At 34.4% G+C, this 18,693-nt stretch overlaps 1 protein-coding gene across 1 annotated transcript in view; it reads right to left on the bottom strand.

The window, feature by feature from the left end:
* LOC139842950 (uncharacterized) overlaps window positions 1–17,272 on the bottom strand; it is a 34,640-nt gene extending 17,368 nt beyond the window's left edge. The window contains exon 1 of the mRNA XM_071833046.1: window positions 16,474–17,272. Within this exon, the coding sequence (XP_071689147.1) occupies window positions 16,474–17,272 (799 nt within the window). The remainder of the gene's footprint in view (window positions 1–16,473) is intronic.
* Between the last annotated feature and the right edge of the window lie 1,421 nt (window positions 17,273–18,693).

Raw genomic sequence — 18,693 nt, 5'->3', positions numbered from 1 at the left:
CTGTTCCAGGGTTGAATTTTGGAACCCCGCGACTCGCGGGGTTTGCTGTTTGAAATACCGCGACTCGCGGAGCTTTTTCTGACACGCCTGCCAGAAACCCTAACTGCAATTAATATGGAGTAATAATTATTATTATTAATTAATTAAGATTTAGGTTTTAATTAAATTAATATTTAATTTTAATTATTTAGTTATATTAAGTTTTAATTATTTTTATTTATATATTTAAATTAATACTTTTATAAAATAATATAAAAATAATATTTTTATAAAAATTGTACTTTTTACAACTTTTTGTATATTTTTATATTTTATCCCTTTTTAATTGTTTTAGCGTAATATTTGTATTTTTAGCTCATATTTAGTTTTAATTCATAGTTTTTGCCATAGTTATTTTTACTTCTAGATTTTTAGGCTTTGCCGTAGAATTCCTTAAGTGCTTTTTCTTTAGACTAAGATTTAGGTGCTTTAGAATTTTGCGACGCCTTTTTAAGTTTTAGTTTCTTTTTAAGTTATTTCCATTTGGGATTTAGTTTTTCCTGTAAGCTTTAATATTTTTAGACACCTTTTACCTATGTATCAATTATCATTCCAATTAGTAATCTCAATTTGCGATTATAATTTTAAGTTAGTTGTAGTAATAAGGTTAGGTTAGTCAAAGTACTTTTAAGTTTTATAAGTTTCTTTAATTTTTCCGTCACCTTTTATTTTTCAAACATTTTTCTTTTTTGACCTTTTCCGACGAACTCTTTTTCTTTCTTATTTCTCGCTTTTCTAGTTTTAGGACATAGATTTTTATTCTACTTCTTATCTAAATTTCTTAAAATTACGAAAATTTATTTTAAGTGGTTAAATTGATAGACATCAAAATTTTCTGGTTCGTAGTAATAGTTGGATTTGTACGTGGACCTGGTTATTGGAGCCAAACAGTCCTCAATTATATTGAGACCAAACGAATCCTGCCCCTCTGCTGCATCTTTTGGCTATTCAAAACGTGGGCAAAATCAGAAAAGTCTATTGGTTGGATAACTTATTATAATTTTTCTTTCCTTTTAAAAACTAATAGGATATTCAGTGAATGCACCGAGCAAGACGATCACCACCTTTTGTACGTTCACCACCTGTAACTAGATCAAGACATTTAGCAAATATAACCGCCGTTGATTTTTCTTTAGAATCGTCATCCAGTCGACCAAGTACTTCAGTTCAAATTTCCGATAATCCATTTTTTGAACCCGACCTCACAATTGAGAATTCGGAGAATATTCAGGAACGGTTCGTAGATCCTGAACCATTAAACTTTCCTCCGGAACCACCAATCATTCAAACAGAGATTGTTGAGGAACGAACCATTAAATCAGAATCCTCTAGTGATTCCGATTCAACAAATTCAATTATGGAGAATCTTGAACCTTTAAGTATGGAAGACCGAATGAGAGCTAAACGCACTGGCCAAGGTCACGCAATTACTCATCCAGACATTAATGCGCCAGATTATGAAATCAAAGGACAAATTCTACACATGGTGACTAATCAATGCCAATTTAGTGGTGCGCCGAAGGAAGATCCAAATGAACATCTACGTACCTTTAATAGGATCTGCACACTATTTAAAATCCGAGAAGTGGAGGATGAACAGATATACCTCATGTTATTTCCCTGGACTTTAAAGGGAGAAGCCAAAGATTGGTTGGAATCGTTACCTGAAGGGGCGATCGATACATGGGATGTTTTAGTTGACAAATTTCTTAAACAATTCTTTCCTGCATCTAAAGCCTTAAGACTTCAAGCAGAAATTGTTACGTTCACACAGAAGCCGAATGAAACTCTATATGAGGCATGGACTAGATATGGAAAGTTGTTAAGAGGATGTCCGCAACATGGTTTAGACACCTGTCAAATAGTACAAATATTCTACCAAGGATGCGACATCACTACAAGGAAAGACATAGATATAGCAGCTGGTGGTTCTATTATGAAGAAAACCGAAACTGATGCTTACAAAATTATTGATAACACTGCTTCCCACTCACATGAGTGGCACCAAGAAAAAGATATTGTTAGATCATCTAAAGCAGCTAGAGCCGATTCTAGCCATGACTTAGATTCCATTTCCGCAAAGATAGATGCTGTGGAGAGACGAATGGAAAAGATGACTAAAGATATTCACTCAATACGAATTAGTTGTGAGCAGTGTGGAGGACCACATTTGACAAAAGATTGTCTCAGTATTGAATTAACAATGGAACAAAGAGAGAATATTTCATACATAAACCAAAGGCCTGGAAATAATTATCAGAATAATTATCAACCGCCAAGACCTATTTACAATCTAAACCAGAATTATAACAGAAATATTCCATACAACAACCAACAAGGTCCTAGCAATCAACAAGTATCCAATAATACTTACAATCAGCAAAGACCTAATTTTCAAAACAAACCACCACAACAAACCGATGATAAAAAGCCGAATTTAGAAGATATGATGACGAAGCTAGTTGAAACTCAAACGCAGTTTTTCACATCTCAGAAACAAACCAATGAACAAAATGCTCAAGCATTTAGAAATCAACAAGCTTCTATTCAAAATCTGGAACAAGAAGTGAGTAACCTAGCAAGGTTAATAGGTGAAAGAAAACCGGGAAGTCTACCTAGTGATACAAATGCTAACCCCCGGAATGAAACAGCTAAAGCCATTACCACAAGAAGTGGTACAACACTTAAACCACCTGAAATACCTGTAACTTCTGATGAAGCTATTCCTACTCCACAAGAACCACAACCTGATCAAGATAAGGAAAAAGAACCGGTAGTTGAAAAGGTTAATGAAGATAACACAGTTAAGGATAAACCTTATGTTAAACCATACCAACCACCACTTCCTTACCCGAGTAAAATGAAGAAAGAGAAACTTGAAGCCGAGCAATCCAAATTCTTGGATATGTTTAAACAGATAAATGTAAATCTTCCTTTCATTGATGTGATTTCAGGAATGCCTAGATATGCTAAATTCTTGAAAGATCTAATTTCAAATAGAAAGAAAATGGAAGAACTCTCGGCTGTTACTATGAATGCTAATTGTTCAGCAGTGCTGTTGAATAAGATACCAGAAAAACTATCTGATCCAGGAAGTTTCACAATTCCATGTTTTCTGGGTAGTCTTAGTTCAATAGAAGCATTGGCAGACTTAGGTGCTAGTATAAATCTAATGCCGTATTCACTATACACTAAACTAGACCTTGGAGAATTGAAACCAACCAGAATAAGCATACAACTAGCCGATAGATCAATAAAATATCCTAGAGGGATAATGGAGAACATGCTAGTTAAAGTTGGTACTTTAGTATTTCCAGTAGATTTTGTTGTTCTGGACATGGAAGAAGATTCTCAAGTTCCTCTCATATTAGGAAGACCATTCTTAAACACGGCTAAAGCAATGATAGACGTGTTCGGTAAGAAATTGACCCTAAGTATAGAGGATGAGAGTGTTACCTTTTCAGTTGATAGAGCAATGCAACAACCACAATCTGCAGATGATACATGTTATTATATTCAAACTATAGATGCACATGCAGAATTATTAGAAGAATTTCCAGAATTACAAGGAACAGGAGAACGCTCTTTAGGAGAAGGTAATGAACCAATTGATGAAGCTGAAATGTTAGCTACACTAATAGCTAATGGATATGAACCAACAACAGAAGAAATTCAAATGCTAAAAGAAGAAGACAGATATCGATACAAATCATCGATAGAAGAACCTCCGAAATTAGAGTTAAAGCCACTTCCAAACCATTTGGAATACGCTTATTTACATGGTGAATTTGAATTACCTGTAATAATATCGTCTTCTCTTACTAAAAATGAGAAATCACAACTCATTTCTGTGTTGAAAGCCCATAAACCAGCCATTGCATGGAAGATTCATGATATTAAAGGAATAAGTCCTTCGTATTGCACACATAAAATCCTTATGGAAGAAGGTCATAAAACGTATGTGCAATGCCAACAAAGACTAAATCCTAATATACAAGATGTAGTTAAGAAAGAGATTATTAAACTGCTAGATGCAGGTCTAATTTATCCAATCTCTGATAGTCCATGGGTAAGCCCAGTTCAATGCGTACCTAAGAAGGGTGGCATGACTGTCATTACAAATGAGAAAAATGAGCTTATTCCTACTAGGACTGTAACAGGATGGCGTGTGTGTATTGATTATAGAAAATTAAATGACGCCACCAGAAAAGATCACTTTCCCTTACCTTTCATAGATCAAATGTTGGAAAGATTAGCCGGAAATAGTTACTATTGTTTTCTAGATGGATTTTCCGGATATTTTCAAATTCCAATAGCACCCGAAGATCAAGAGAAAACTACATTCACGTGCTCTTATGGTACTTTTGCTTACAAACGCATGCCATTTGGACTTTGCAACGCCCCTGCAACCTTTCAAAGGTGTATGATGGCGATTTTTCACGACATGATAGAAGAATGCATGGAAGTTTTCATGGATGACTTTTCAGTCTTCGGTGATACATTTGAATCATGTCTAGTTAATCTTGAACGAATGCTCATTAGATGCGAACAATCAAATCTAGTTCTTAATTGGGAGAAATGCCATTTCATGGTTAAAGAAGGCATCGTTCTTGGACATAAAATTTCAAAAGAAGGAATTGAAGTGGATAGAGCTAAAGTAGATGTAATTGCTAAACTTCCACATCCCACCAATGTTAGAGGAGTTAGGAGTTTTCTAGGGCATGCCGGTTTTTACCGACGTTTCATAAAAGACTTTTCTAAAATTGCCACTCCTATGAATAAACTCCTAGAAAAGGATGCTCCATTCATCTTTTCAGATGAGTGTATCAAATCTTTTAATATTCTTTAAGAGAAACTCACTAATGCACCGATCATGATAACACCAAATTGGAATCTACCATTTGAACTAATGTGCGATGCAAGTGATTTTGCAATGGGAGCCGTTTTAGGACAAAGGATTGAAAAACGATTTCAACCTATATATTATGCTAGTAAGACGTTACAAGGAGCACAAATGAACTATACAACTACTGAAAAAGAACTCCTTGCTATTGTCTTTGCTTTTGACAAATTTCGATCATATCTCGTTCTAGCAAAAACGGTGGTCTATACCGACCATTCTGCTCTTAGATACCTATTTTCAAAACAAGATGCTAAACCAAGATTAATCCGTTGGATCTTACTCTTACAAGAGTTTGATATTGAAATCCGAGATAAAAGAGGAGCAGAAAATCTCGCCGCTGATCATCTTTCTCGTCTTGAAAATCCTGAATTAGAAGTTCTAAATGAATCGGCCATACAAGACAACTTTCCTGATGAATATCTATTGAAGATAGATTATAAAGAAATACCATGGTTTGCAGACTATGCAAACTACTTAGTTTGTGGATTCCTTGAAAAAGGATTATCGCACCAAAGACGAAAGAAATTCTTCAGTGATATAAAACACTATTTTTGGGAAGATCCACATCTGTTTAAAAGTTGTCCCGATGGAATAATACGCCGATGTGTATTTGGAGATGAAGCTAGTAAAATTTTAAACCATTGTCACACAGGACCAACTGGAGGGCATTATGGGCCTCAACTAACAGCAAGAAAAGTTTATGATGCTGGATTCTATTGGCCTACAATTTACAAAGACGCACACCTTCTTTGCAAATCCTGTGATGCTTGTCAAAGGACCGGAAAAATAAGTCAACGTGATGAAATGCCACAAAATGTCATCCAAGTATGTGAAGTATTTGACATTTGGGGTATTGACTTTATGGGTCCATTTCCAAAATCTCATAATAATCTATATATACTCGTAGCCATTGATTATGTATCTAAATGGGCGGAAGCACAAGCTCTCCCAACTAATGATGCACGAGTTGTAGTCAACTTTTTAAAACGTCTTTTTGCAAGGTTTGGAACACCGAAAGCTTTGATAAGTGATCGGGGTACTCATTTCTGTAATAATCAACTTGAGAAAGTTCTTAAAAGATATGGAGTAACTCATAAAATCTCTACCGCATATCATCCACAAACAAGTGGACAAGTTGAAAATACCAACCGAGCCTTAAAACGTATTCTAGAGAAAACCGTAGGATCAAATCCGAAGGAATGGTCCATTAAATTGGAGGATGCACTCTGGGCTTTTAGAACAGCCTACAAAACTCCAATTGGAACCACACCTTTTAGACTTGTTTATGGAAAAGCATGTCATCTTCCAGTAGAAATTGAACACAAAGCATTTTGGGCTTTAAAGACATGTAATCTTAATTTACATGAAGCCGGACGTCTACGATTAAGTCAACTAAACGAATTAGAAGAATTAAGACATGAAGCATACGATAATTCGTTAATCTATAAAGAAAAAACGAAGAAATGGCATGATAAAAGAATCAGAAGTTCAAAAGAATTTAAGGAAGGAGACAGAGTTCTTCTTTTCAATTCACGATTCAAGCTATTTCCTGGAAAATTGAAATCAAGATGGTCTGGACCATTCATAGTCAAAAGAGTTTTCCCATACGGAACGATAGAATTGATAAATTCAAATGGAATTGAATTTAAAGTTAATGGTCACAGAGTTAAACACTACATACATAGTCCGATGGAAGTCGACAACGAAGTTAATCACAATTTCGACACCACAGCTAACTAAGTGTGGGGAGAATCAAGTCTTTAAAGGATAATATGTATTTCTGTTAGAGTTAGATTGTCTGTTTTCGTGTAGTTCTCGAAAATGGAACCCGAATGGTCTTTCCCTAGCAGACCCTAAAGAACTAGTCTTCTCCCCCCATTCTGAATTTTTATTTTTTTTAGGTTTTTACAAAATGAAGACTGCCTGTGAACTAAACCATGGTCTAATGCTACACGCTTTGATCACTAAACGAAATAATGACATACTACCGAGTGAATTAGTATCAGTAATCAGAGAAAGAATGGACGGAGTTAGAAAAGAATCCAGATGCGAAGATAATAAGTTACAATTTGGTAAAGGAAAATCAAAATCCGCAGCGAAAAGAAGAGCACGGCACCTAGAAAGATGTCACAAATGCGGAAAATGGTCACATGGAGGTAAATGTTCAAATAATCAAACCTATTCAAATACCGAATTTGTTACTTTATGCAGAGACGGACCGTTCATATGTTTAGAAGAAAAGACACTGAATGCTCGAGGTTACACCTATGTAGCTATGGAAAACCAATTAAACCGACTATCTTATGAATGGGATAGATCATATAACTAAGAAATCTATTTCACAGGTATGTCTGTACAGTTTTTATTTTTATTTTTATTTTTAACCTTTTGATAATAAACGCTAATTTGTTCGCTAAAAAGCATTAAATTGGTATTGAATAAAATTAGGTTTGGCGACCGAAATTATTGATATCATTCAAAAATTTATTACATCACTGTGAAATTTAACGTTTATTCTTAAGGTATAAATATCTTTAAACAATCATCCCAAAATATTTCAAAAATTCGTCATGAGTTAAATTAGGTTTTGAAACTGAAATTACTTTACCAAAAAGAGGGGCGCATATTTTTGATAATATTTGATTGATTAAAGTGGGATAAAAAGCCAAAAAGATTTTTAATTTTATTTTTACCATGTTTTTAAAATTAATATATAAATCTTAAATTAATAATGTAAACTTTGTAAAAACAATATATTTAAAATTGTAATTATTTGAAAAATTAATATAAGTTTGGTGTGAATTTATAATATGAATTTTTAAATTAAGTTTGGTGTGAATTTTTAATTATTAAAATATGAATTTTTAATTTTATGTATTTTAAATTGTAAGTTTGGTGTGAATTTTTAATATTAATTTTGAATTTTATATTTAAATTGTGTGAATTTTAAAAACAAAAATTTACTTAATCTCATTAAGTTAAAAATATGATTTTTAAAATTCGTCACTAGGTCTTTAAACCGAAATTGCTTTACCCGAGGGAGGGACGAGAACTTTTATTATCATTATTTTTAATCTTATTGAATTAAAGTATGCCAAAAACATTGAAAAAACCCAAAAATCTTAGCTTTTAAAACAATCGCTACAAAAAGACAAATTTTAAAATTTTGTCGAGGGACGGACTAGGACATCGATCCGAAACGACCTCGTCCTAAATAACAAGGGAAACAAAATTTTAAAATTAAGTACTTAATTGTTTTATAAGTTAATGATTAAAAAAAAATAATAGCAAACTCCGCGACTCGCGGAGTTTGAAGGCTTAAATGCTGCGAGTCGCGGGAGGACTAATTTACAGGAAAAAAAATATAACGCAAGAACTGATCAGTCCAACCCAACACAAAACACATACAGCGAAAAACTGCCGAAAAAACACCCAAAAACACCCCCAAAATCACAATTTTTAACCCTTAATCACCAAATCTTTTACTAAAATCATGTTGAGAAGGATGCTATCTAGGAATTACTCAAGAAAAACGGTAAATTTCTACACCTAAACACCATTTAATCCGAAATTTGGTGTTCTTGAGCAATTTTTTCCCCAATTTGATTTTGATGCTTTTTAGTGTAATTATGCTTAAATTGTTTATGTATTATGCTTGTATAACCTAGATTGATGCTATTTAACATGATTAGAAGCCTTAAACTTCAAATTTTGAGTAATCTAGGGTTTGTGTTCTTGAGCAAATTTGGGGCTTTTTGATATAAACAGGTTATGGCCGATTTTTGTCATGAATTGTTGCTAAATTAAGTAGTGTAACATGTTTAGGTAGTTAAATGATCCAAACTTTGAGCCTAAACATGATTTTGAGAATTAAAGTGGACTTTTTCAAAGTCTAAAATTCATGAACTTGATTTTTGAGAGATAATGCCATTTGACACTTGTTTAATTGCTAGTAATGATTATTTTGACATGTTATTTGAGTTAAATGCTTATGAACTTGGCGAACATTTTCGTATATGCTTATTTGAAAAAGTGTAGATTTGATGAAAATGTGAAAATGAGCTTAAGTTTGATATAAATTGATCATGTCATTGTGATTATTTTAATTGATGATTTTGCTGACACTAATGCATATTTGGATGCACAAAAATTGTGTTTGATGTGTTTTGCAGACTGCAAGGGGTGAATCTTCATCCCAAGCTCGCAATGCTCCTGCTGAGAATGCGGAACAACAGGAGGTGGATAACTACTACAAGCAGGATATACCTCATCCAGTCATGACCTTTTCTGATATGCACTTGGAAGAGTTGCACCCGAACCTGAGATTTGACAGACTTTGGATAGATTATCCAAAATATCAAAGGGTTTGCATACTCTTCATTCTAAGGTTGTTGAGGTACCGAGGGTCATAGAATGGGGACCCTTAGAAGCTGTAGAATTGGCCGGACCAATTAGGGAATTACTTGTACAGAGGTATGGTAATTCTACTTTTAATGACTGGGTACGTTTATTCACCATGCGTAGACCTGTATATAAAGTATGGTGTGAAGAATTGTTGTGTAGTATAGAGTTGAATATTCGGGTAGCTAGTTTAACTGATCGTTCTTTTATTAGATTTTTGTTAGGCGGTTCGATGCGCCACATGTCTTTACTGGACATGGCTCAGGCTTTACGTATATATACGCCTGAGGAGTTAGCATCTGCCGATTGTAGAGGGTTGATACTAAATGGTAGAAAGATAGATGAAAATTTTGATACACACGGTGTGTGGAGTCAAATGACAAGCCATCACCGTTTCAAAGGGGGAAATTACTCTTATTTGGATATAGATAGAGCCGAATTAAGAGTGATTCATAGGTTTTTAGCTAATTCGATTACACAAAGGGGTAAGAACAAGGAAAAGGTAAATGAATAGGATTTGTTTTACCATATGTGTATTCGAGACCCACAAAGCGCTGTAAGTATACCATATTGTGTGGGTTATTACTTATTAGCTATGGTTCGGGGGATGAGACCGCATAGCATAATAGGAGGTGGTATTTTTATTACTTTGATTGGTGAATATCTCGGTGTGGATATAAGTCGGGGGGGATTATTAGTAGAAGAACCAGAACCCTGCGATACTATAGGTTTAAATGTATACCATGGTGCGAAAGTTTTGAAGAGGCAAAATAACGCCGTAGTACCATACCATGGTAGACATCCACAGGTTGAGAGAAACCAACAGCAAGGTAATGTAGGAGGGGGAAATGAGATGCAAGAAATGCAAAGGTTTATAGCTTCACAGGAGTACGAAAATGCTAGACAGAGAGCATTTGAAGATTGGCAAGTTCATCAGAACCAAATCATAGCTCATTGCCAACATATAGGTAGAAACTATATTCCTACACCGAAACCCATCTTCCCTCCCTGGTCTGTAGAGATGCAACCACCGTATCCTACGTATAACCCTGCCGAAGCATTCTATAGCACCTATGGTTATGCCTGGAACCCCTATTGGTACCAGTATCATCCCTAGTATACTTAGTTTTATTTATTTTGTAATTTGTAATGATTGATACGTTTAATACTTTTGTTAATATTGTAATAGCTTTTATAATTGTCTAACTTTTATTCTTAGATTTTAATAATTTTTGAATGTGGGGTAATATACCAAACTTCAAAAATATGTATATATGTTTGCAGTTTATCTTATGTACACAACAGGGTAAAACAATGCATTTTCAAATACTGGCATTAAGTTCAGCAAAAGCAACTAATTTTGACGACAAGATGCAAAATATATGTGAAATAACAACAAGACGGAATGAACAAATGATGTGCACCATTTATCATTCAGCAAACAAACGCCAATATATTTGGAATCTTTGGTAAAAATTTAATCATTTTCACACAAATCACCCTCAATAATTTAAATTATTACTGATTTCTTGCAAATGAGGGCATTGCAAGATCTTAAGTGTGGGAAGGGGTTAAATTCTTTCGGATTTTAAAATTTTTACTTTATACACTTGGTTACCATTAAAAATACTAGTAAAGCAGTAGTTGTATTAGAATCTAGTGCTCTCTGATAATAAAGAACAGCCCTAGTCTTATATACTGACTACCCAATTCTAGTAAAATTTTTCAAAATTTTCAATTAAATGAACTCAAAATCATGTTTATACATATTTATGAACGATAAAACTAGGTTTTAACACCGAAATTATTGTTACCTCAGAAAGGACATAAATTGAGAAACAAACCAAAATGTTAAAATTCATTTAAAATGGAATAGAGGACGATAAAAAGGAAAATAAAAGCCAAGTGTGGGAAAAATTTACCAAGTTATCTTAAACATATGTCACATATATCTGTAACAAATAACTGAAAATACTTTTGCTTTGGACTAAACTAAACTGTTTTACCCGATGAAAGAAAAGAAGAGATGGATCTACACGATGAATCAATTCCATCATTAAAAGGAAGTAAAGTCTTCCGAAAAAGAAACGCGCTTCTTGATTTAGGTCATGAAGTTGTCGTCCAGACCAGCTGTAGGTTGACGAAAAATCTAGAAAAGTCATCACTAAAATCAGCAGGAAATCCACGGACCTCAGCATTAAACAGGGTCGCCAAGTGGTCAGATTTATCCTAACCATGAGAAGGATTTATCTCGTACAATGGGGGGGCACCATGCAAATTAGCTGGATAAGACTAATGAATCAGATCCCCAGAAAGGATAATCTCCTTAAAGATTAAAAATCAGCTTTTAAGACTGATATTACTCAATCCTAGAGATTGACCTTAAAGATTGAGAATTACAAACTCATGGAATTCAATGATATCTAAACTCGAGCTTGAACGAGAAAATATTTTGATCAAAAATTACAAACCGATTTGTTTTCTGAAAACCCTATTTTCAATGCGTTCATTACCATTGAACGTAAAATCCTAGGAATTCACCTGGAATTCATTAGGTCACCTGAACCAAATCGGGTGTCAACCGTAAGAACGGTGGTTGCATAGTGGTCAAAGACAGGATCTTGTGACATACCGAAAAATTATAAGGGTGAGCTTTACTATTGCTCCTACCAAGGATAGTAATTGCGTCTGACACGTTATAGACCATAATTAAAAGCATGTCAGGGGACATTGCCTTAATAGTTGCTTGTTCAACGCTTTCCTTTACAACCGGACGGTAGTTTACCGAAAGGTAATATACGGGACACGTAAACTGGACGTGTTGCTTTCCAAATACAAGGTTAGCAAGTGGGTGACACAAAACCATAAGTTTTGAGCTAAAATTTTCAAATCTGAAACCCACCAAACCCACAAAAATATTTTGCAAACACCGGTAAAGGGTTATTCCGGAAAACTTATCTAGGGTAAAAAACTAGATTTAATTTTTAAAAGATCAAATGTTTTCATAAAGATCCAATTTCCTTAATGGATCTAAATTTTTATAGTCATGTGGGACTGTAAACCATATCGTTACTACCATTGTTTATACCACCGTATAGAAATCACTGATGTACAAAGTGTGAAGAATAAAGAAGTGATTCTAGTATTTCAAGACGATATTACTTGAGGACAAGCAACGCTCAAGTGTGGGAATATTTGATAATGCTAAAAACGAACATATATTTCATAGCATTATTCCTCAAGAAAGACAAGCTTTTAGTTGCAATTGTTCTATTTACAAGTGATATTCGTTTAAATAATAAAAGGTGAAGACAAAAGACAGATTCGGCGAATTAAAGACGCAAACGACCAAAAAGCTCAAAAGTACAAAAGACAATCAAAGAGATTCAAATTATTGATAAGAAACGTCTCGAAATTACAAGAGTACAAGATTCAAAACGCAAAGTACAAGATATTAAATTGTACGCAAGGACGTTCGAAAATCCGGAACCGGGACCAGAGTCAACTCTTAACGCTCGAAGCAACGGACTAAAAATTACAAGTTAACTATGTATATAAATATAATATAATATATAATTAATTATATTAATTATATATATATTATATATATAAAATAAATCGTCGGCAAGAAAGACTCCAAACATGGGTGAGCTGTAAAAGTAAACTCCGCGACTCGCGGAGTTTGAAGGCAAAATATGCCGCGAGTCGCGGAGCCCCAAAAGTCGAAAATCCCTATAAAAGCAAACGAATTCTGATCGCAAAAATCATCTTTTTCTTCTTCTCCTCATTCATACGTAAAATATATATATATATTTATAATTTATATTTTAATTTTAATTATAATTCTAATAATAAGGGTATGTTAGCGAATGTTGTAAGGGTGTAAGTCGAAATTCTGTCGGTGTAACGCTACGCTATTTTTAATCATTGTAAGTTATGTTCAACATTTTTACATTAATGTCTCGTAGCTAAGTTATTATTATGCTTATTTAATCCGAAGTAATCATGATGTTGGGCTAATTACTAAAATTGGGTAATTGGGCTTTGTACCATAATTGGGGTTTGGACAAAAGAACGACACTTGTGGAAATTAGACTATGAGCTATTAATGGGCTTTATATTTGTTTAACTAAATGATAGTTTGTTAATGTTAATATAAAGATTTACAATTGGGCGTCCCTATAAATTACCATATACACTCAATCAGACACGATGGGCGGGGTATTTATATGTACGAATAATCGTTCATTTAACCGGACACGGGAATGGATTAATAGCCACTAGAATAATTAAAACAGGGGTGAAATTATGTACAAGGACACTTGGTATAATTGATAACAAAATATTAAAACCTTGGGTTACACTCAGTCGACATCCTGGTGTAATTATTAAACAAAGTATTAAAATCTTGTTACAGTTTAAGTCCCCAATTAGTTGGAATATTTAACTTCTGGTATAAGGATAATTTGACGAGGACACTCGCACTTTATATTTATGACTGATGGACTGTTATGGACAAAAATCAGACGGACATATTAAATAATCCAGGACAAAGGACAATTAACCCATGGGCATAAAACTAAAATCAACACGTCAAATATCATGATTACGGAAGTTTAAATAAGCATAATTCTTTTATTTCATATTTAATTTCTTTATTTTATATTTAATTGCACTTCTAACTATCGCATTTTTATTTATTGTTATTGTATTTAATTGCACTTTTAATTATTGTACTTTTTAATTATTGCAAGTTTATTTTATCGCACTTTTATTATTCGCAATTTCATTATCGTTATTTACTTTATGCTTTAATTTAAGTCTTATATTTATTTTTAATATTTTACATTTAGTTTTAACTGCGACTAAAGTTTTAAAATCGACAAACCGGTCATTAAACGGTAAAAACCCCCCTTTATAATAATAATATTACTTATATTTGTATTTTTATAAAAGTAAACTAATATAGCGTTAAGCTTTGTTTAAAAAGATTCCCTGTGGAACGAACCGGACTTACTAAAAACTACACTACTGTACGATTAGGTACACTGCCTATAAGTGTTGTAGCAAGGTTTAAGTATATCCATTCTATAAATAAATAAATATCTTGTGTAAAATTGTATCGTATTTAATAGTATTTCCTGCTAAAATTTAATAGTATTTTATACCCCTTAGCTTTGACATCAGAAATACTATTAAATACGATACAATTTTACACAAGTTATTTATTTATTTATAGAGTGGATATACCTAAACCTTGCTACAACACTATAGGCAGTGTACCTAATCGTAAAGTAGTGTAGTTTTTAGTAAGTCCAGTTCGTTCCGCAGGGAGCTAGTTGAGTCTAACGCTATATTTATTTTAAACTATATTTGTATCAATATATATATATAAGTAATATTATTATTATTATAAAAGGGGGATTTTTACCGTTTAATGACCGGTTTATCGATTTTATGTCTTAAGTCACAATTAAAACCTAATGTAAAATATTAAATATAAATACAACTTAATTTAAAGCGTAAAGTAAATGACGATAAATAAAAATGCGATAATTAAAAGTACGATAATTAAAAGTGCAATAAATAAAATGACAGTAAATAAAAGTGCGATGAGATATAAAATAAAGGAATTATGCTTATTTAAACTTCCGTAATCATGATGTTTAACGTGTTGATTTTAATTTATTACCATGGGTTAATTGTCCTTTGTCCTGGATTATTCGACATGTCCATCTGGTTTTTGTCCATAACAGTCCATCATTCATAAATATAAAGTGCGAGTGTCCTCGTCAAATTATCCTTATACCCGAAGTCAAATATTCCAACTAATTGGGGACTTAAACTGTAATAGGGTTTTAATACATTGTTAATGATTACACCAGGTTATCGACTGTGTGCAATCCAAGGTTTTAATACTTTATTAACAATTACACCAAGTGTCCTTGTATGTAATCCGCCCCTGTTTTAATGAGTCCATTGACTGTTAATTCATCCCCGTGTTCGGTTAAATGAACGATTATTAGTATTTATAAATATCCCGCCCATCGTGTCCGATCGAGTGTATGTGGTTATTTATAATTACCTCAAATTGTAAATCTCTATATTAAATTAACGAACTATCATTCAGTTAAAAAAATATAAAGCCCATTAATAGCCCATAGTCCAATTTTCACAAGTATCGGTCTTTTGTCCAAACCCCAATTACGGTACAAAGCCCAATAACCCCGTCTTTAATATTTAGCCCAACATCACGATTACTTCGATTTAAATAAGCATAATAATAACTTAGCTACGAGACATTAATTTAAAAAGGTTGAACATAACTTACAATGATTATTAATAGCGTAGCGTTACATGGACAGAATTTCGACTTACAAACTTAAAACATTCGCTAACATAACCTTGTTATTATTAAACTTTAAATTATAATTATAATTATAATTATATATAAATATATATATATATATATATATATATATATATATATATATATATATTACGTAGATAGAAAGAAGGATAAGGGATGATAAAATCGATCAGAATGCGCGGCCTTTTATAGGCCACTTTGAACTGTACAGCTCCGCGAGTGCGGAGGTTTTATGCTTCACAGCTTCGCGAGTGCGGAGGTTTGGATTCAAGCTCACCATAGTGATTTAAACGTGGGCTGCTTTTAATTATAATATATAATAATATATATAATTAATTATATATTATATTATATTCTTGTGCATAGTTGACTTGTAATTTTTGGTCCGTTGCGTCGCGTGCTGATAGTTGGTTCATGTCTCGGTTCTGGATTTTCGAACGTCTTTTCGAACAATTTAATATCTTGTACTTTGCGTTTCGCGGCTTGTACTCTTGTAATTTATAGACGTTTCTCATCAATAATTTGAACCACTTGGATTGTACTTTGTACTTTTTAGCTTTTTGGTCGTTTGCGTCTTCAAATTGTCAAATCTGTCTTTTGTCTTCACCTTTTATTATTTAAACAAATATCACTCGTAAATAGAACAATTGCAACTAAAAACCTTGTCTTTCTTGAAGGATAATGCTATGAAATATATGTTCGTTTTTAGCATTATCAGCTTTCTTGAATTTCTTTCCTTGCAACAAGTGATTGAGTTCACCAGCCTTTATTTTTGCAATTATCTCTCGCATTAACGCTTTACATTCGTCAGTGTCATGACCGTGGTCCTCGTGGAACTCACAGTACTTGTCGGATTTTTGACCTTCCCGTTTCTCAAATGGTGCCGGAGGAGTCAATTTGGCTTTCGATGGCTCTGCTAGCAGTATCTCCCTTGGAGTTTTGGTCAAGTTGTCAAGAAGAGAGCCCTTATCATATGGTCTTCGGTTGCTTTTGTCATGCCTGTGACCGTCATGGCTTTTGCCGTGACTGTTATGACTTCTGTGGGGACTGTCACTGCGTCGGCTTTCATCATGATGGTGCCTACTATCGCTTCTTCTTTCATTGTCTCGCTTCTTCTCATCTCGGTGGTACCCAGCTTGCCACTCCCGCCCAGAATGCTGATACTGCCTTGCTACTGTCACGGCATCCGCGAATGTACTCGAGATGTTCCATCGAATTTCGGCAATAAGAGACGGGTGTGCTTCTTTGTCTAGGCAAGTTATGAACCCGGAAATCTGCTGTGTTTCCGGAAGCCCTGAGATTTTTTGACATTCCAGCATGTACCTTGTGATGAAACTTTCAATTTTCTCTCTTCGGTACATTGGTATCTCATAGGCATACAAGTGTGTAAACGTGTGCTGGCGAAGATTTTGATATTGCATGAGAAACTTTTCCCGTAGATCTGCGAAGCATGTGATACCGTTTGGTGGCAGTTTAGCGAACCACTCTCTAGCAGCAGACTGTAGGACAGTCGGAAAGAGATGGCATGCAACCTCATCACTCCAATGTTGGGTTTTCATGGCACCCTCAAAGATTTGCAGAAAATCGTCCGGGTCAGTGGTGCCACTGTACACACCCAAGGTGACCGGTATGACAATGTTGTCGGGCAAAATGCAGCAGGCTATTCTTTCGCAAAACTTCTGGCTAGCGGTTGACATCTCAACCGGCTGCTTTGCTTTATTTCCAGAGATTAGAGCAAACAGATTCTTGAGTGTAGTATCCTGGACGGCAGGTTATGACAGAGAATGCTTGTATGCTGGCGGTGCAGCCTGCACGAGGAGCTCTGTGAGCCATGCGTTGGCGGCGGCCTTGGCAGATCTGTCACCTCCTGAACCGATGTGTGGCAGAGGGTTAGCCTTTAGAATGTCAGAGTTTTGTTGCTGTTGCCTTCCTGCGATATTAGTGCTATTGCCTAACGTGGTCTTCAATTTCTCGATTACTTTTTTTCAACGTCAGCTGAGATCATCTTGGTGATTAGTGTCTTTTTGAGACGGATCATTATACGTATCATCAGCAGTAATCATTATACGGATCATTATACGATATTAGTGAAGTACCACTCGAACCACCGGTCTTGAAACCGGATATGCCCGTGTTCAGTCTTTTCCCGCCAGCTGGTGACTTCTTCGCGGTGTTTGTCATGACCGGGAAAAATTGTTGTCGGTTTATCAACAGGCTTATTTGTGTTGATATAATCCTTATCTTCTTAATGCCTCTAAATTTCGGCTAGGTGATGCCGGTAGCGTGTATGCTTATCCGAGCTGGATGGCGTTCCCGGCTAGCCGTTGTCCAATGTGGTCCTTCTTGGGTGCATGCATAAGTAACCTTCTGGTCAGGTTACTGAGGTGATGCTGGTAAGACGTCCTTTTCCGTGATAGGCTTATGCCGGGTAAGAACCCCAGCCGGGATGCTGCTAATTAGTGTCTTTTTGAGACGGATCATCATACGTATCATCAGCAGTAATTAAATAATCAGCTTTAGGCGTTTGGTAAATCAAATTATTCTATAAATCAACAAGTAATTAAGAGAAAAATAGGTAAAAATAGAAAAATTGATTATCACGTTTTGCTACGGTGAATGTAAGTTTAACGCTTGCATTCTCATTTACAATAATGTGGTATTTATACAATAATAATATCTTGGTCACCAAGCAATATAGAATCCTAACAATTTCTGCTATTAATATACTTTCCTAATCAAAGTATACAACAAATCAATAAATTATGTCGGCTATAACTCCTTCTGCAGTTTTAGCGATTTGAGGATGAACACAAAGAATGTATTGGAAATAATAAAATAATAAGTGAGGCAATCCTTCAGTAAAGATGTATGCTATTTGAAACCAAGTAGGTACGTGTAAACCCGAACTTGACCTCGAACTACCTTTTCTCGAGCCAAATGAATATCGGACTTTATATGTTCAGTCATTAGGTGTTAAATG

This window comes from Rutidosis leptorrhynchoides, chromosome 4, assembly GCF_046630445.1.
Source record: "Rutidosis leptorrhynchoides isolate AG116_Rl617_1_P2 chromosome 4, CSIRO_AGI_Rlap_v1, whole genome shotgun sequence".
NCBI lineage: Eukaryota > Viridiplantae > Streptophyta > Magnoliopsida > Asterales > Asteraceae > Rutidosis > Rutidosis leptorrhynchoides.
Note: the sequence above shows the minus strand (reverse complement) of the source record. Positions and strands in the feature narration are given on the sequence as shown.